The sequence below is a fragment of the Erinaceus europaeus genome, chromosome 10 (assembly GCF_950295315.1).
Source record: "Erinaceus europaeus chromosome 10, mEriEur2.1, whole genome shotgun sequence".
Taxonomy (NCBI): Eukaryota; Metazoa; Chordata; class Mammalia; order Eulipotyphla; family Erinaceidae; genus Erinaceus; species Erinaceus europaeus.
The window spans coordinates 16,011,439-16,032,136 of record NC_080171.1 but is presented as its reverse complement, the minus strand read 5'-3'; the positions used below and the strand labels follow the sequence as shown (position 1 = coordinate 16,032,136).

Sequence of the window (20,698 nt, the reverse complement as noted above, 5' to 3'; positions counted from 1 at the left end):
GACTCAAGGAAGCCAGGTTTTATTTCTGTCGTTTACTTTTGGCATACATTCACAGGTGTGCCCATGGCTCTATTCTTAATCCTTTTACTTTGGGATGGCTCCAAGAGCAGTGCAAATTGGTAACTCTGTAATTTAGCTTTTTAATTTTTTTCTTTGCTGCTCTGGAATTATGTTTTATCTTAAGTCCACACTGGATCCTCGTGATGGATCCAGTGAGGATTTTGAAGGAAGCATAATTCTTTTGACTTCTTGTAGAATTAATATGACTCTTAAATAAAAAGGAAAGGGTTCCTTTTTTTAATTTGAATTCTTTTGAGCTAACATTTCAGTATAAACTAATAAATGCTATGAGCATTATTATTCAGACAGCCACATTCAGCATGTTTGACAACAGCATAGCAACCTGAAAGACAAGACAACCCAAGAAGGGAACCAGATATATTGTGTTTCATAGAAAGAAAAGCATTTCAAGTTTTTTGATTTTTTTTTTTACAACTTAGTGATAAAACTGATAAATAATTCTGTTTAAGTTCAATGTATTTAATATGACTTGATCTATATATATTGTGAAATAATTGCCAAAGTAAGACTAGTTAAGAAATATGTCTCCCCTTCCTTTTTTCCCCTGGTTTTCTGAGGCATTGTGACCTGTACCCAGTGGACTTGTATTTTGTGTCTCCCACCCCCCAGTAGGGGCTGCATGATGCCTGTGAGCAAGTGAGAGAAGGGGAGATACTACAGCACAGCTGTGCTGCTTGTGAAGCTTTCCCTCTGCCTGGCATTCCCATGTGATGCTTGGGAGCTCACACCCAGACGCTGACACATAGTTTAGTGTGTACTCTGGCATGAGGCATGAGCTTATAGTCCATGGTCACAGCTGGGAACGTTCTAGGCTGCACTCGTTTCAGGACCGGTCTTCCTCGAGTGGCAGAGTAGGCTGATCCAGCCTCCCTCCAGAGAGTGGGCTGGTCCCTACTATTGCTACTTGATAAGGAGGACAACTTCCTGGAATGGCCCACGAGAGGGCGTATGATGACGTTCCTGATGGGAGTGATCAGTGATGGTGGAGAGAGGAATGTGTTAGAGGTCTAGGCCCATCCTATCTGTGTGGGAATCCAAGGATTTCTCCACAAGGACCCCAGATGATGGGGTGGTCTGGTATTGACCTGAAAGGCCATCATTAAGTGAGCCAGTTTCTTGCCCTTATCTAATCCTTCAATTTAAATAAAACAATTTTTTTTCTCCCTAGAGCACTGCTTAGTACTGAGAATTGAACCTGGGAGCTCAGCCTCAGGCATGAGAGTCCTTTTACATAACCATTATTCTGTCTCCCCAGATGTCACCTTCATGTTATTATTACTATTATTATTATTTTTTTTTTATGATCATCTAAGGGGCTTCACCTCTCCCCTGGAATTTCAGAAGAGACAGAGAGAGAGAGAGAGAGAGAGAGAGAGAGAGGAAGAAACTACAGCCAGAGCTTTCTCCAGCGTGCTGGGGGCTGGCTCCCCCCTGGGTCACACCCGTGGCCAAGTAGAGCACTGTCCAAGTGAGTTATGCTGCAGGCCCTTTCCCAGTTTTTGTGACTCTGGTGAAAAGATGTAAGATCTGTTCACAGCCAGGGCGGGGACTCAGCACATTGAACTCGTGCATGAGTAACTTGTTGGTGAGGGCCTAGGTTTGAGGCCCCTGCAGCACCGTATTAAGAGCACTTGATGATAGCAGCAGGGGAACCCCAGGAATGGTGGAGTGATGCTTTGGTATCTCCCTACTCCCCCCACTTCCTCTCCTTTAAAAAATAATAATAATACAATAAAAATTGGGCCAGAGAAGCACCAATATTAGGACCAAAGCCCTGGGTTCATTCTCTGGCTACACACATACCACAAAACAACTGTTACTTAGTGGATTTCAGATAAACTCCTCTCCAGGGTAGATAGCACTTAAACACTCCCCCCCCCAGGTTTATCGAGATAAAAATGAATACAAAATTGTGTGAGCTAATCTTTTAAAAGAAAGATTGGGGAGGGGGTTAACCAGAGTGCTACCCAGCTCTTGGCGATGGTAGTGCTGATTGATACCTGAACATCTGACCTCAGGTGCACAAGTAGCTGTTCTAATAAGTTATCTCCCTGACCCAAGTTGTCTAAGTGTAGGGTATACCATGACTGGCTTTTCTATTCCTGTAAAACAAAAAGCTTCTGGGGGTGGTGGCGGGATAGCATAGTGATTATGCAAAGAGATTCTGGTGTCTGAGGTTCAAGCCCCCACACCACCATAAGCCAGAGCTGAGTAGTGCTCTGGTAAAAAGAAGAGAACTTTTCTGCATGAGTGCAGTAGATTTTCATCTCTTGCTCATTTTGTTTCTCGGAATCTGTTCAGAGCACCCTGATCTTTTGGGCAGAGAATTAAACCGGGAAGCTAAGAAAATGATGACTTTCTAAATTGTGTCTGTGGCACTGAAGTGGAGTAGAAAGAATCAGTTGGTATTGCTGTTCTCTAGGCTGTTGCTGACTTCTGAACACAAATGAATAACGTCTCTAGAGTTCTTGTTTTAATTGGTATTTCAGCACACCTAACTGAATTGATTTATGATATGAGAATAGTTGGATACAGCAATGAAACTTTTTTTTTTTAAAGGCTTATTTAGTACAAGTAAATAAGAGGCACTGAGAGAGGGGTGGCTCAGCCCTGGTTTGAGGTGGTGCTGGAATGAATTCCATACTTCTGCAGCCACAGGTGTAGAATTTCGTGCCTAACAGGCTGCACTATTTCCCTGGCCCACCATAGTCTCCATATTTGAGGCATAAGTATTGGATTTATCAGAACTGAAGAACAAATAGCATGATATTACTACTGTTGTTATTGTCTCCCAATATTAGTAATTTGTTCGTTTAATTCAGCAGACATACTGCTAATGTCAGTGCCTCCGGGAATTTTGAGGAGAGTCATTGTTTACCGAAGTACATAGAATCCCTGCTCTCCTAGAACTAGTAATTAGAAAGGTGTTTTGGAAGAGGGGGATCTTAGTTTATTTAGTTTCCTGGGTCAGAAAAGTTTCCTTGAGGATGTGACATTCAAACAGAGTGAAGAATTAGCAGTATCCCATATGCCTACAGTAGGAAAGTCAACAATCGCCTCAATTGGGGCTTTTCATAAGACTACATTTTAAAAAATTATATTTATTTATTGGTACTAGGGTTATCACTGGGGCTCACTGCCTGCACAATTCTATTTCCAGATTTTATTTTATTTTTTTTCTTCCTTTGTCTCTCTCTCCATCCCTCTCCATCTTTCTCTCTTTTTTTTTAATATTTTATTTTATTTATTTATTCCCTTTTGTTGTCCTTGTTGTTTTATTGTTGTAGTTATTATTGTTGTTGTCGTCGTTGTTGGATAGGACAGAGAGAAACGGAGAGAGGAGGGGAAGACGGGGAGAGAAAGATAGACACCTGCAGACCTGCTTCACCGCCTGTGAAGCGAACTCCCCTGCAGGTGGGGAGCGGGGGTTCAAACCGGGATCCTTACGCCGGTCCTTGTGCTTTGCGCCACCTGCGCTTAACCCGCTGCGCTACAGCCCAACTCCCTCTCTCTCTCTTTTTTAGAGGGAGATACATAGAGAGGAGGACACCTGTAGCATACCCTACTACTTGTGAAGCTTCCCCTCTGTAGGTGAGGACAGGGGGCTTGAACCTGGGTCTTTAAACTCTACTGGGTGAGCCACTGCCTAGCCCCTTTTATATACAGTTTTATATCCAGCATGGACACAGACCTGTTTTGTTGTTTCCTGCCAGGGTTTTTGTTCGGCTTGATTCTGTCACTCCTGGCATGTATACACGTATACTTGTATACACACACACACACACACACACACGCGTGTGTGTGTGTGTGTGTGTGTGTGTGTGTGTGTGTGTGTGTGTGAGAATTACCGTAGATGTGGAAAGACAGAGATGGAGAGAAAGCTAGAGATTCCGCAATAGAGAGAGAGACAGAAGGAGAGATTTCACAGCAGTGCTCTTATTTCTTATGACATGTCCTATTTGTATGGTGTGCCCATGTAGTAGCTGGGGCTCAGACTTGAGTCCTTGCACCTGCTCAGTGGATAGTTCTCTGTATTCTTTGGGTCAGGGATCAAGGCCATGATTTAAAAAGTGGTAGCAGGGAAAGAGGCTAAGATTGCATGAATATTCAGTACTGCTAAGCCTCCTCCATGACTAATTTTTTGAAATTAATTAATTAATTTTTGAAAGAGAGGTAGTAAAGGGAGAGATGCCAGAATAATATTCCACCATCCGTAGGGTTTCCTTAGTGTTGTCCATAGTTCTCCACTACGATTCCTGGGGTGGAATCTAGGGTCTCATGCATGATAAATATATATTCCAGCTTCTGAAGTAACTTTCTCATATGAGAGTACATTTATGGATGACGAATATGGAGCCAGAACCACGAAAAAGATGAAGAGTGAATGGAAAAGTGAGAGCTACCAAAACTGATTTTGTGTGTTTTTGCAGTTTTTAATGTTTTGGAGAAAAAGATTATGCTGTGATGCAGTGGCTCTCAACCTATTTTTCCATTCCATTATATTTGTGAACTGTGACTTTTTTTCCTATCAGTTTTTTAAAATTTTAACTTATTATTGGATAGAAACAGAGAAATTGTGAGAGGAGGTGGTGATAGGGTGAGAGAAAGAGACACCTTGCAGCCCTGCAGCTGGGGACCAGGGGCTTGAACCCAGGTCCTTGCACTGTATTGTGTGTGCTTAACCTGGTGCTCCACCGCTTGGCCCCTGATCTATAGCATTTCCATTAGTAATCATGACTCAGTTTGTTGATAGCAGGCTTCATTTGGTGGGGGCGAGGAGGGCGTTATTAGAGTAGGTCAAAGCAGGATTTAGAAATCCTAGATGAGAAGGTGCTCTGTGAGAACAAAGCTGTCTCAATCGGTCATTAAGAAAAATGATGGCCTTCACATAGACATTGCCTCCACTGGCTAAGGAAAGAGCCCAACTGGTAGAGCAAAGGACTTGCATGCCTGGTGCTCTAGGTTCAAACTCCAGCGCTGCATGTGCTGCAGGTGCTCTGGCTTCTCTTTCTCTCAAGTACAAATTCCTCTGTGTCATACGAAATGAAATACATCTGTAAAAAAAAAATAATAAGTACAACTTTTGTACTAGACAGATGTATTTGGAATTTTTAAAGTAAGTTTGTTGTATGATCTTTTTTAATTAATTAATTTTTTTCTTTTCCAGCATTCAGGTGACTGACTTTCCATAATGTTTGGTGGTTATGAGAGTGTAGAGGCATATGAAGATGACCTCTATCGTGAAGAATCATCAAGTGAGCTGAGTGTGGACAGTGAGGTGGAATTTCAGCTCTATAGCCAGGTTCATTATGCCCAAGATCTTGACGATATCATCAAGGAGGAGAAGGAGAAGCAGAAAGAGGACAACTCTGGGAGTTCTGAACCACCCAGTAGTAAATCGAATCAGAATAATCTAATCATCCTTTCGGATAGTGAAGTCATACAGCTGTCCGATGGGTCAGAAGTCATCACTCTGTCTGACGAAGATAGTATTTATAAATGCAAAAGGAAGAATGTTAAAGGCCACACAAAAGAGAAAACACAGAGTCCTCCTACTTCTCTTCGTTCGAATGGGCTGGCTGGTAAGAAATGCAAGAGGCGTAAACAGCCAAAACCAGAAGAGAGACCTGCTACACCCCGAGAAGTCATGATTATAGAGGTCAGTTCAGGTGAAGAGGAAGAGAGCAGCATTTCAGAGAGCGATGAGGTGGAGAGCTGGATGTTCCTGGGAGGGGGAGTTGAAGATAAAGATGACGACATCCTTCTCAACCTTGTGGGATGTGAAAACTCTGCTATTGAAGGTTAGTGTCATGTTGGCCATTTTGAAAAGTAATGTTGTCTTTAATAAGGAAAACTTCTTTTCCTAGTCAATTGGTCAAAAGACCAATAGGGTCTAATCCATTTAGTTCCTTACGTTGGTTTTTTTTTTTTTTTTATTGTTTGGCTTATTATTCATGAGACTTTCTTAGCAATGCCTACTCTAAATAGTGGTATGTCTGAACATCAGAAATAGTATGTCAGAATATGAAAAAGACACTTTGCTTCTGCTGTAAACAAATTCCTAGCTGCTGCTTCCTGTTTGGTTAGAACCAGTTCTGACCCAGAAATCTTACTTTCCCTCTTTCATTGTTTGGTCCCATGGTGGGTACTTCATCTGCCTCTGACATTATCCCTGACCTTTCATTTGCCAACTCTCTTGGGCCTGTCCTCCCACCCCCATTAAATTGATTTAAAAACTATTTATTTGAAAGAGATAGAAATTGAGAGGGAAGTGGGGGCGGGGCGACACTTGCAACACTGCTTCATCGCTTGTGAAGCTTTCCTTCTGCAGGTGGGGGTTGATGGCTTGAACCTGGGTCCTTGTACATTATAGCATGTCTGCCTGGCCCCATGGCCTGCCTCTTCCTAAATGAATTGCTTAACCAGGAGTTAGCCAGATAGCAAGTATGGGACATGTCTGGTACATGGGAGACAGAAAATTAATATCAGCACTGTAGTAACTCTACAGTCAATAAGGTAGAAAACTATGAAGGACTCCCAGGTTTATCTAGTAGACAGCAGAAAGAATGCAGACTATGTGTGCATTGGCATTTTAGTGCCAGTTGCGTTGGCATTTTAGTGTTGGCTTTGTCTCCACCGTTGTATGTGATTGTCTACTCTGGGTTCTTATTCCTTTGTTTTTTATCTCAAGTAGGAGGTAGGAAGGAGAGAGGGAGAGACAGCACAGCACTGCTCTGCCAAACTCTGGGAACTTCCCCTGCTGTTATTTTTAGTTGCCTACAGGGTGAATCCATTGTTCTTGATGATTTTTTTTTTTTGGGGGGGGATAGAGACAGAGAAATTGAGAAGTGGGAGGAATAGAGAGAGGAAGACACAAAGACATCTGCAGCACTGCTTCACTTCTTGAGAAAACTTCTACCCTGCAGGTAGAATAGAAGAGAAAACGTTTTTGAAAAGATTAAACCGTGGTCCGGGAGGTGGCGCAGTGATAAGGCTTTGGACTCTCAAGCATGAGGTCCTGAGTTTGACCCCCAGCAGCATATGTGCCAGAGTGATGTCGGTTCTTTCTCTCTCCTCCTGTCTTTCCCATTAATAAATAAATAAATTTAAAAAAAAATATTAAACCTGTTTGATACTAAGAAAAAGATAGGATTAAGTATATATGTGTGAATTAGTCTTAAAAGGGAAGAAGCATGCCAGTAATTGCTAAGTTATCAAGTACTTATAGTGTAGAGAGGAATAAATTTAGATGCATTGAGGTTGGTGAAGGTATAAGTTAGTATGTATTTGATTTTTCATGGGTAAATGAAAGCAGGAGTAGAAATAAGCAGTGTTTGGGGCTGGGCAGTAGCACAGCCGGTGAGCACACATAGCGTGAAGCACAAGGACCGGTGTAAAGGTCCCGGTTTGAGCCCCTGCACCCGACCTGCAGGGGATCGCTTCACAAGCAGTGAAGCAGGTCTGCAAGTATCTGTCTTTCTCTCTCCCTCTCTGTCTTCCCCTCCTCTCTTTGATTTCTCTATCAAACAAGGAAAACAAAATGGGAAAAATGGCCTCCAAGGAACAGTGGATTCGTAGTGCAGGCACCGAGCCCCAGCGATAACCGTGGAGGCAAAAAAAAAAAAAAAAAATAGAGAGAAAATAAATAAGCAGTGTTTGAGCATCTAAATATTGAGGAGCTTGAAAGAATGAAAAGAATGTTGAGTTGCTTTGAGGAATACTTTTCAGCGGTGGTTGCTAGTATTTTGAAGATGACGACTTCTTTGATGTAAAACCATTTCTGGATCCCCACTTGACCAGCTATAGTTTTTTTTTCTATTTATGTCTTTCTCCCTTTCTTTCTTCTTCTTCTTCTCCTCCTCCTCCTCCTCCTTCTCCTTTTCCTCCTTCTTCTCCTTCTGCATAACCTCTATGCTATCTCCCCAACTCCCATTCTGAAGTTTTTTTTTTTCCTCCAGGGTTATCGCTGGTGCTTGGTGCCTACGCTACGAATCCACTGCTCCTGGAAGCCATTTTTCCCATTTTGTTGCCCTTGTTGTTGTTGGATTAGGACAGAGAAAAATTGCGAGGAGGGAAAGAGGAGAGAAAGAAAGACACCTGCAGACCTGCTTCACTGCTTATGAAGCGACACCCCTGCAAATGAGGAGCTGGGGACTAAAACCTGGATCCTTATGCCGGGTCCTTTTGCTTTGTGCCATGTGCACTTAACCCACTGTACTACTGCCTGGCCCCCTCTCTCTTTCTTCTTATTGCTACAAGGATTATTCTTGGGGCTTGCTGCTGGTACTATGAATTCATCACTTCCAGCACCATTGTTTGCCTTTTTGTTTTCTTTCTGTTTTTATTTGACAGCACAGAGAGAAATTGAGAGGGGAGGGAGATAGAGAGGGAGAGAGAAAGATAGACACCTGTAGACCTGCTTCACCACTAATGAAGCATCCCCCCTACAGCTGGGAAGGGGAACTCTCAAACCTCCGTCCTCACACTTGGTGGTATGAGTAGATTAATGTGCACTTAACCAGGTGCGCCCAACCAGCCCCTTCAAACAAACTTTTAAAACTACTAGATAGATAAGTTTGTGATCATTGTGGCAAACATGTATATAGCTTCTGCTTGATACTTTTGAATTGAACGTTTTCAGGTGTGTGTGTGTGTGTGTGTGTGTGTGTGTGTGTGTGTGTGTGTGTGTGTGTGTGTGTACACACATACAGCCAGCTTACCCCTTCCAAATAAATTTCATTTGATTGGTGACATTTTTTATCTATTTGTTAAAATCCTAAGTTAGAAATCTTAAAACCAGACTAGCAGTTACTGGATGCTTATATAATAAAGAAATCACTATACCTTTAAGGTGCTTAGATTCAAGAATTGCTATGTATAACCTGTTTTTAGAGACCGTAAAATGCATTATCATGTGGAATTGTCACTGTAGCACCAGAATTAAATACATGCACGTGTCTGTGAGATGCTCAGGTACTGTACATAGTCATTTCCAGATGAATGTATGAACGTTAAAGAAAAGATTACTATAGGTAGAGAAAGTACAGGACTGAATTGAAAATAAACCATTTTGAACTGAGTCTTGAAGAATTGATAAGATTGGGACTGGGTGGTAGAGCAGCCCTCAGTCACCACCTGCAGGGGGGAAGACTGTGAGAGGGGAAGCAGTGCTGCAGGTGTCTTTCTGCCTCTTTCCTTTTCTGTCATCCTCTTCCCTCTCAATTTCTGGCTGTCTCTATCCAATAAAAAAAAAAAAAAAGATTTAAAGTTTAAGTTAAATGCAATGAGGATGAATAGAAGTTAAAAACATAATAGAAACTTAAGACTACTTGGTACCAGTAACAGTTAATGACTTAATATGCTGTTAGGTTTTTGTTTTGTTTTGTCTTTTGGTTTTCTATTTGTTTTGTTTTTTGCCTCCATGGTTATTGCTGGGGCTCTGTGCCTGCACTACAAATCTGTGGCCATTTTTTTCCCATTACTTTGTTATTGTTGTTGTTGGATAGGACAGAGAGAAATGGAGAGAGGAGGGGAAGACAGAGAGGGGGAGAGAAAGACACCTGCAGACCTGCTTCATGGCTTGTGAAGCAACCCCCTTGCAGGTGGGGAGCCAGGGGTTCAAACCGGGATCTTTACATTTCTTGCCATGTGACCTGCTGCGCTACGGCCAGGCCTCCATTATTGGGTATTTTTAAGTATTTTGATACGTCTTTGTAGAATCCACTTTGACCTAAATGAGAAAGGGTATTTATGTTTTATATATCCTTTCACATGCCCATAGCACATTGCCAGAATTTTTGCTAACCCTGGGAGCCATAACATTAATCACATTCAGAACGATGACAAGTGGTAGATACATTCCACACTGTGTGACAGCCATCTTGTGTATTTTGGAGAAAAGAGGGAATTCTTGTCTAAGTACTGTTTCTAATTTTCCTCTGTCCCCTCATCCCAGAGGTAGTTTTTTTTTTTTTAATCCCATCCCAGTTAACTTTTTAAAAAATACTTTTATATTCTTTTCTTTTTGTTAAAAAAAATATTTATTCCCTTTTGTTGCCCTTGTTTTAGTTATTCTTGTTGTCATCGTTGTTGGATAGGACAGAAAAATGGAGAGAGGAGGAGAAGACAGAAGGGGAGAGAAAGATAGACACCTGCAGACCTGCTTCACCACTTGTGAAGTGACTCCCCTGCAGGTGGGGAGCTGGGGGCTCGAACTGGGATCCTCATGCCAGTCCTTGCACTTTGAGCCACGTGCGCTTAACCCGCTGCGCTACTGCCCAACTCCCTCCAGTTAGGTTTCTAAAAGGAGACCATGCATTTCAGAAATGGTAGAGGTTTGTATCCATGCATGTTTACAAACAATATGTAAATTTACCCTTTTCAAAAAAAATCTCTTATAGCTGTAATTTTAAGAATTCAGGTTTATGGGAGAAATCTCAAGTTACTCACCTTTTCACATTTACGTGAATGTAATATTTGGGGGATCTTTGTGAATTCCCACCTATCTATGCGTTTTATATTTTTGCCTCCAAGCTTATTGCTGGTATTTGGTGCTGGCACTACAAATCCACTGTTTCTTGCGGCCATTTTTTCATTTTCTCTCCACTTTATTGGATAGGACAGAGAAAATTGAGAGGGAAGGGGGAGACAAGGAGAGAGAAAGACACCTGTAGACCTGCTTCACTGCTTGTGAAGTGGAACCTGGATCCTTTAGGGGGACCTTGTGCTTAGTACTGTGTGTGTTTAACCGGGTTTGCCACTGCTGACCCCCAACAAATTTTTATTAAATGTAGCTTGAGATTTCTTCTCAACTTGTGTATCTTGACTGTAGTTTTAGTGGAAGATTTCTGAATCATATCACCTTTCCTTCTCATTTCAAAATCAGATGTTTAAGGGCGTGGTGGGGGAGCACCTGGTTGAGCGCACAGGGTACCATGTTCAAGGACTCAGGTTTAAGCCCCTGCTCTCCACCTGTGGAGGGGAAGCCTCATGAGCAGTGAAGCAGTGCTGTTGGTGTCTCCCTTTCTCTCTGTCTACCTGTCTCCACCCTCACAATTTCTCTCTGCCCTATCAAATATAAGAAAGAAAAAATAAAACAAAAAAAAATTGAAAGAAAATCAGGTATTTTATGCACCATTATGGAATACTTTTTTTTTTTTTTTTTTCTCAGCTGGATCAATTGCTTTAAATTAATACAAAACAAACGGGGCTGGGTGGTGGCACAGCGGGTTAAGCACTTATAGTAGGGAGCCCAAGGATCCTAGTTTGAGCGCCGACTCCCCATCTGCACTGAGGTCGCTTCACAAGTGGTGAAGCAGGTCTGTAGGTGTCTTTCTCTCCCCCTCTCTATCTTCCCCATCTCTTTCAATTTCTCTCTGTCCTTGCCAAAAACAGCAATAACAATAACAACAAAATGGAAAAAGTGGCTTCCAGGAGCAGTGGATTCATAGTTCAGGCACTGAGCCCCAGGGATAACCCTGAAGCCAAAAAAAAAAAAAAAAAAAAAAGTAGAGAAAGCTATATATGAATATAAATTATTATAAAAAGACACAACGAACAAAAACAGAAGAAGTTATTTAAAGTGTTTATTTTGTTCGAAATGGAGCCTGTCTCAAAATATAACTGACTTCTCATAGCTTATGTTTTCCCATATCATTGTGCTTTTAGCACTGCTCAAATCTTTAAGGTTTTTTTTTTTCCTGTTTCAACATTCGTGAGGTAACCTATCAACTTAATTTTAGTGAATAAGTGTCCTGAGAGATATTATGGCCAAATAAGTCATAAGAGTTTATTGCTCTTTGATATCATTGGCGTACGGTTTAATTTCTGCTTTCTAATTGAAAAATGGCCCCGTGTTAAAGTTCCAGTGACAGAGAGCCTCCCAAACTTCCTCCTCAGTGTTTTCAGCTTTTGTAAGCTTGTTCCACACAATTCTTGAAGCTGCTTTTGAACTATGTCTCTCGTTGTAGCATTTCACCTTATGTTTAACTATTGTAAGGCCACCTTTTTATTTAATTTCTAATTAGCATAATGACCTGAGCTGTGTTATTCACTGTTCCATGGTGAAGTTGTCTTAGGGAAAGAAGAAATAAAAATGTTCAATTTCGACTTTACTTGTGAGTGGAGTGAAGTTTGAAAGCCTTTCATGGCTATTGTTCAGCAGACTGAAAATCTCATTAGAAATCCCTGAAATACTAAGGTAGCTTTGAGTTGGATTTTAATAACATTTTGGAATGTTGCTATTTGATGTCTAATTTTATGATTTCACTGTTGGTCAGCACCTTATATATGCATTCTTTCTGAGTTTATGACTTTTAATCTGAGGTAATTTACAGTAGTCTTTCTTTTCAATAATACCTAGGGAGAGAATTAAAATTTACTTTTCTTTTTGATATTTGTTATAGGGACCAGTTTGACTTTCTTCTAAGATATAGTTTCTTGAAATCTGCTTAATAGGAAAACACCGTGGTATTTATTGGAACTCTAAGGATTTAGTTTAGTTGTCATTAATGTATTACTACCACCCATACCTACAGGCTTATTTAGTTTTTGAATGGAGAAACAATAAATTAGATGGGCAGCGTTTTCCTTGTTATCATGGAAACTTGAGTGGTGTCTGGGTAAAAAGTGTTTAAGTGTAATTTTCTTAAAGCTTTTGTTTCTTATGAAAATAATCTATTACTTGTACAAATGACTTCCATGACTGAAACTTTGAACTCCAAGGTTCAGTCCCCAGCACCACCATAAGTCAGAGCTTAGCAGTGTTCTGCAGTGATTAAAAAAAAGGGGATGTGGGGAGGAAGAATCAAATTTATTCTATGTAGTAGTCATTTATCTAAAAGATAAATATAATTTATACACTGTACAGACTGTACATTATCGTTAGAAGGTAAATTCGTTGTGAACTACAAATTGTAAATATGGAATGGAGAATATTTACTTTTTTGTCCTGTTTAAGTGTAAATAAAGACTATTCAGTTAATTCTTGTTTATAAGTATACCTGCCTATTATTTACACTTTGCTAAATTTTATTTACTTTCAGAATAATTTGTTAGTCTTTTACCAACAAAATCCTGTGGCAGCTATCACATGAAGTGAAAGTGTTGATTTAATGGAAAATGTTTAAGGGAAAAGTTTTTAATCTCTTAGTTGTGGTTTATCTTTGTTTTTTTATGTTATTTTTTTGTCTGCTTACTTGCTATTCCTTTGTTTTTTTCTGTTATTATTATTATTTTTACTAGTGATTTAATGGTGGTTTACAAGATCCTAAGATCACGGGAATAGAGTAACCGCACTGCACCCACCACCAGAGTTCTGTGCCCTCACCCCGTTTCCTTAGAAAGTTACTGTGATGAGTAAGGTTTTGGCATTTTTTAGTAACTTCCTGATTGATTGTTTATCCTGCTGATATAGGGACATATTTTAATTGAGCACTCACTGTGTATATGATCAAATTATTTTAAAATTACACAGAATTACTTAGAATACCTAAGAGAATAAATTTGACTTTTTTTTTTTTTTAGTTTCTGATTCTTGATTTAATAGCAACAGCTTCGATAGAGATGTATTTCTGTGGATATAAATTATTTCCGTTCAAATATAAATTCAGCATAATAATAAAGAGTATATCTTATTTGCTTAATATGCAGCTTTAATGTTGTGACATTTCTGTCTTAAAGTCTTGTCTTTTGCCATAGATTGAAAATTAGTTAAATGTGGAATTGAAAGCATATGCTTGTATCCTGCAAATACATTTTAAGGAACTTAGTGTAACCTGTAATAGGAAGATAACTTGTACTCTCCTCCCTGCTTATGTCAAAATGTAGTTAATTTAGAATTAACTCAGAATGTCAGAGTCTATTTAGAACTTCTTTTAAGAAAAAGGGTTTTTATTGACAAGATCTTATTTTATTTTGTACCTTAATAGCACCTGTAACAGATCTTTGGGGAGGAAAAGCCAAAGACTATCCAGAAAAGTTTTCAGTACTCTTTCCGTATTTGTAGTTAAGACTTTCAAAAGGTACAGGAAATAGAAGACTGGTGGCTTGCTAAAGTAATTGAAAAAGTATGCTTTGCAAAGTTAGGTGAGAAGAATTCAGGGTATATAAGAAAATGGTGAATGCATTTAACTGGGAAAAAAGAAGTTTTATTTAAAGGGAAGGCATACAACATTGTTCCTGTTAACTAGTTCTTACAGTACTCTGGCCATTTTTAAGCAAAAATGAACTTTTTGTTACTGGTCTTGTTTAGAAACAGCATTACCTTGTACTCTTAAGGAAGATTTTAATTGCCAGTAAATTTTCATTATTGTTCTGATAGTACTTCTGATTATTACCTCACTACCATGGATTAGCATCCTCTCTTAGGATTCTGCATCTACTCCAGTTACTTGTTTCCTTTAAAAATAAATTAAGCTGTATGGGAGAAGAAATAATAACTGAGCTATATTCACAAATATATCCTTTGTTTAATGTAATGTTACTGGCTTTTATGATGTATATGGAATACTTCTCTAAAGCGGTCCATAACATTCAGTGGAAGTGTTTCTGGATAGGTGAATCATTCACTGGTGAAATCCATCAGGTACTTCATTGTAGAGCATTTGTATTGTTTAGTACCATGGCTTTTTGATGGTTGTGTAAGTCCCGTTATTTTTCTGTTAGAGATGTTCTAGTTTCGGAAATTTTCTTCATTATCAGATTTATCAAGTGAAATATAATGGTTTTGTTATAGGTTATCCAGTTACTTTAGGTGAGTTAAATAACCTAAGTTCCTTTGGGTGGTCAAAGGGGAGTTGCACTCAGTAGCCTGACTGAGCCACCCCTTAGGTCAATGTCAGCTGTAAAGAAGGGTCTTATCGCTGAGTTTTTCCTCTGGTTAAAAATCTAATGGTTTTAAAATAATTTCATATAGAAAGAGTTAAGAGTCATGGAGTAAATTTCTGATTTGCTTTTTCTCAATATTAGCCAGTGGGATTCCTGTCTCTTCTCTTAGATAGAATGGATATTTTGAATTGAGAAGGAAATTTTATTTTTTATAAGGTGCAATTCAAGTATAGGCTTTTTTTTTTTTTACATTAATAAAACTACTAAAGTTTTAAAAAAGATGTTTTGTAGTATACCTGCAGCCTCAACAATCCTTTCTTGTCTATACAGATTTCCCTGCCTATTGTGACCATGTGCCTTAATTTAAATTTCCCATGGCTTTGGGATGCAGACTTGGTTTTCTGCAAGAGTGCCCATGCTTACATGGTCATATATTCTGGGTGACTTTTCACTTTTTCTTTTTTGTTGTTTTGTTGATTGCTAAAGGAAAAGAGAGAGAAAAAAAATCTTGCTTCTTTGTTTTGATCTTTCTTCCATAGCCCATATATTTGTGTGTTGTTTTGTTTTGAAGATTGGGAAGAATTATTCTGTGGACTTAGATCCACGGGGACTAGTAGGGGAAAACTAATTTTGTTCTTGGTTTTGTTTTCTAAGTAGTAGGAGCAATTTAATTTTCGAGCTGTTGAGGAACTCAAAAATATGTTTATTTTATGTATGCAATTGCAAGAGAAAATTATTAATCCTGAAATTTCCTATTCATGGTCATTCTACTGTTGGAATAAAACTGTTTTGTTACAGTTAAGCTAGATGCTAGCAGTATTCATTAGCAGGAAGTGCTTCTGCTATATAAATTCTGAATTTAAATAACTGCATGTTCCAAAGATATTCAAAGAAAGTCACTTGTGATCTAAGCATTCACTTTTTTGTTGTCCTAGTATGGATATATTCACATAAATATATGGATATACATTTGATAGAGGAGGTACATGTTAAACTTGACCAGATCTTAAAAGTTTGCCTATTCCTGCAAAGTATGCTTAATTTTCAAATGTGCAGAATTTTGTTGGGTGGACCATCTTCACATTGCTAAACATAAAAGTCCTGGGAAAAATGATTTGATTTAACTTAAACATTGAATAATTTGTTACTGTTATTAGGGAATAGTAAAGGCCTCCATTCCTAATATCTCCCCAGCTATTTTTCTATTAGTATCTGAAGACTTTTACCTTATGAGATTGATGTAATCAGAGCTACTTCTGTTTCACATCTGCTTTGAGGGTGCCACCACACAGTAACATTATTTAGTTAAAATCTGTATTCATTGGATTGATAAGAGTTGTAAAAAGATTGTCTACTTAAAACAATCAAGTAATTTTGTAATGACTTTGGAAAGTGATAGAATTAACTAATATTAACTAAAAGTAATTATCTAATGTTGATATAAAGGATGAAAAACAATAACTAATATATATATATATAATTTTAATGTTTTTTTTCCTTCTGTTTTTGTTTAATTTATCATATACCATGGCAGTGAAGTATCTTAAATTCTCAATATATATTTAGTACTTTGGGGTTGGGGTAAGGAGACAAACCTTTCTGTGACTGCTAATTTTAGTTTGTGTAGACTTCAGTCTTCCCATATATGAACCTGACTTATAGAATGTATTACTAGAAAACTAGCAGAACTGAGTTTTTTTCATATTATTTTCTAGTTATAGTTCACATTTTGATTTCTTTAACTTCTCAATAAATCATTTAAATTCAGTGAATTTCAAACTAAGAGGAAAATGTTCCTAATACTCTAACTATTGCTCATTCATGGCAATTAAAAACACCTTTTGAATTTCTGTTCTTTTGCTATATTTACAGTGTTCATGAGTTTGTGAAATTTTTCTTAATTGTAATTTAAAAGTTATCTGACAATTTGACATGTAATGTTCATTTAGTTATTGAGAAATACAAGTAATCTCCAAAATCTATATATTTTAAAGTTGGGTATAATTTGTAATATGAAAGGCGATCCAATTGTGAAGGTGTACAGGTTTGAAGAATAAAAAGAATGTCCTATTTATATATTTTATTATCATATGTTTATTTAAAATGTTAATAGTTCTTAAAGTTTGCTAGAGATTTTACTTGCTGTTTTTGTAGGAAAGCACTATAAAACTGAACTTGAAATATAGTAAGGAAAAAACAAACTGAATAATCGCTTTCATGCTGTTAAAAAAAAAAACATCTTCACAGACGACTGTCAGACAACTTTTAAAAAAAGGTCATGATTATTTGATGCCTTTTTCAGTCTTTATTTGTAGGTTTCTTTTTGTCCTCTCTCTCTCTTTTCTTTTGGTGGGAGTAAGAGTCTTTTAAAAGCGAAAGACTAAAGACATATCATAACTATTAAAGTATAATGGAAATACTTTTATTTAGAATTTTTTCTTTAGGTCAGAAATGCTGTCAAGGTAAGCCACTGTTGATGAAACTACATTGTGCATTGTGTAAACTGTTTTTGCTCAAGTTTCATTTATGTAAAATTGGACTCTGAATTAGAACTTTAAGAACTTGTAGTGAAATATCTTGCTATTCTTTTATTGCTGGGTAAGCTTGAGATGTTTTAGTGTTCTATTTGCTCATTGATACTACCTGAAAAACAATATTTTGTGTATGAAAGAAGATAGGAAATTAGAATGAGAATTGGGTGGAAAGAAATCTCCTACCCAGAATGTTGTCACCTGACAGGTAGAGATTTCTGTGCCATTTCAGATTTTTCAAAATGTAGTGGTTGGACCTCTTCTTTGTATGAGTTCATTGAAAATATTTATTTTCTAAGTTTGATGTGGTGTTACAGTTTTAACTTGAATCTTCTACTACTAAGTTAATTTAACCTTTTACAAAAATAGCAAAACAATGCCTTGATTCTAATTGCGAATGCCCAGTTGTATTCAGTTAAGTAATAACTCTGAGACTGTATATTTGATTTAACTATCATAAGCTAAAATTACAAAAGGTCTTTTAAGAATGTATAAATTATATAAAATTAATTTTGCTATTGTGCCCTAGAGGCAGATTTAAGTGTGCCTTGAAATGTAATACATTATCTTAATATTTAAGGAGATTTGACTTTCAATGTATAGCAGAGTTAGATTTATCATTTTAAATATTGAAATGAATTAATTGAAGTTACACTTTATTTGAATTGTAAAAACTTGAGGCAAATATATAAAATATGACATGGGTAGGTTTCAGTGATGAGATTTGTGGTATGGGGGAAGGTCAGAAACTTGATTTAAGAATTTACTTGATTTAAAGGTAAAAATACTAGAGAAGTATCAAATTTATCAAATCTATGATCATAGTTTTAGTCACTAGAGAGAAAGGTGTGAGTTACCAAGATCATCTTTGTTGGAAGTTATAGTTTTGAAAAGAAAGGAGAAATGTAAACTCCTTTTAGGCAGACTTATCATTTTGAAATTGCTTGGTTTCCATGAGTTCATGTGATAAAAGCCTGCAAAATTTCACAAATGGATAAATAATATATATTAATTTAATTTATTAGGTTCTCTGAAAGCTGTTATAAATCTAGAAGAACCGTATTTTCATTATTTTATGTTTAGTGATTCATCTTTTTGTCTCAATTTCTGTCTTATTTATTAAAAAATGTAGTATGTTACTGCATTCTAACTGTTTCAGTTGCTTTTTACCCATCGATGCCATTACTATTATGCTGTTCTTTTCTTGTATTGTTGCTGTAAGATATAGACTTTATGTCGAAAGTAAGAGCTGGTCTATATTACACTATGTGATCATTTCTAATTTCACCTGTTACTGTAAAGAAGGCTAACAAGTGTGTGTGACTAGCCCACCCCTCTGGAGCAGTTGAAAACAGGCCTTACAAGACTCAAAGGAATTCTTTTAACTCCTAGCAGGGCCACGGGGTCAATGTCAGATTTAGTCATGCTGTTATTTTAGCCCAGTGGTCCAGAGAGATGACTGAAAAGTGAGTCTTTCATTTCTTTTTCGGTGTGGTTATTAACAGGATTAAATGTAAGCCATTGTGTACTTAGTACCAATTAGTTTCTCATCTGAGAGGTTCATTATGATTTTTTGTCAGCCTTCATCTTGTAATATTTGTTTCATTGTTTGACTAGTTAGGGGGCTGAATGGGCCAAAGAAAAAGTTTTGTAGTAGTGCTTGTAAATTCATTGAGAATTTTAATAAGTAGTCAACTTTTCAGATATGTAGACTTTGAAAAATGGACCACATTGAAAATTGGCATGGGTGATACTGAAGTTAAGTGACTTTTAAAAATTTTTCCTTAATTTTTCTTATTCTTAAAGACAGTCTTTAGTAACTCAAATGCTGCTTTTATATTTTCAGATGTCTGCTTCAGATTCATCAATATATTTCTAAACTTTTGCGATCAGCTAGCTGTAAATATGTGATTATTGCTCAGGAGGCACAAACACTCTAAATTAAACAACAAGCCTTCAGAATTAAGAAACTTCCAGCATCCAGATTAGAAACAGATTGAGCCATTAAAAGTAGAACATTAGAATTTCCGATAAAGATAATTGTCAGGAATAAACAAGCTTTAAATTTAAAGGGAAGCAAGCAGCCTGAAAGTTGATTCTCTTTGCTACAGAAGATGCATAGCTGTGAGTCCAGAAGGAGGAACTTATGCAGCTTTTTAGTTTCTTATTAAATTGCTCCTTGTATTACATTCTTGACTTAGAAATCATATTAAAATAAATGTTGAATTGAGTAACGGTCCTCATTTAGTACATGAGCTATTTTAGACAAAAATTGTTCCTGTAAATTGGTTGAAGGTGTGAGTTTCAGGTAAAGATAAAAAATACAACTGAATTCAAATGATCATTTTTGTAATTATCTTACTTATAAATGATTATCTTGAGCATCAGGTCTAATATTCGGTTGCTGAAGTATACAACACACATTCTCACATACATTTATCTTGAAATGAAAATGTATGTAGATAAACTCAACTATTACTGATTTCTCTATCGGACATAGCAAATTGCACGTGTTGACTATCACAAGGGCAATTACTATTGTAACGTACTCTTAGGAGAGTTGCTTGATATAGCTTACCTTGTTTGGTAGGTAAATATTTAGATACTATGCCCTTATAGTTAAGTCTTTGTGTATTGCCAAAAATTTTTCGTACCCAAATTACTTTATTATAGAACTGGTTATTCAAGATTTTATCATCTGAACAACTATGAAGTTCATAGACTTTAATATGTATGTTTTTAAAGGTTTCCCTAATTATTTTCGGGCATAGTGAATTTATATCCTTTCCTTTTTATTATTTTTGCAACCAGTTTTCTGAGGAATTATTTCTGTGAAACCTATATGTTTGTTACCTTACTTTTGTCTTTAATTGTAATTTGGAAAGGCTTTAGATGCTCCAGGTAAGAAACTTTATTTTTTATCATATGACAGTGTGAACTTATTACTAAATTAGTTCCCTTACTACTGTCTCATAATCAGTCTCTCTCTTTACTTTTCCTACCTGTATTTTCAAAGCTAAAAAAAAATAATGTATGGTAGGTTTATTGCTATAACAGTTTTGATTAGCTATAAAACCAGTGTCTTCCTCTTCTGATTTTGTTGTTTATTAAATAGGTAATTAGTTTCTTTTGAGAGAGTTATACAGTTTTGCTGCTTAATATTCCCATAACATCTTTGGGAAAAAAGTCGTCTTTTTATATAATGGTCTTACAATATGAAAAAGTGGAGATTGAAAATTTCTTCCTTTTATTGTTTGCTT

General features: G+C 37.2%; 1 protein-coding gene across 3 annotated transcripts in view; it reads left to right on the top strand.

The window, feature by feature from the left end:
• The window catches only part of ZCCHC7 (zinc finger CCHC-type containing 7), a 208,241-nt gene that overhangs the window by 2,716 nt on the left and 184,827 nt on the right, over positions 1-20,698 (top strand). For all 3 annotated transcript variants that reach the window (XM_007524131.3, XM_060199170.1, XM_060199171.1), the window contains exon 2: positions 5,249-5,882. In XM_007524131.3, coding sequence (XP_007524193.1) covers positions 5,273-5,882 — 610 coding nt within the window. In that variant the 5' untranslated portion in view covers positions 5,249-5,272. The remainder of the gene's footprint in view (positions 1-5,248; positions 5,883-20,698) is intronic.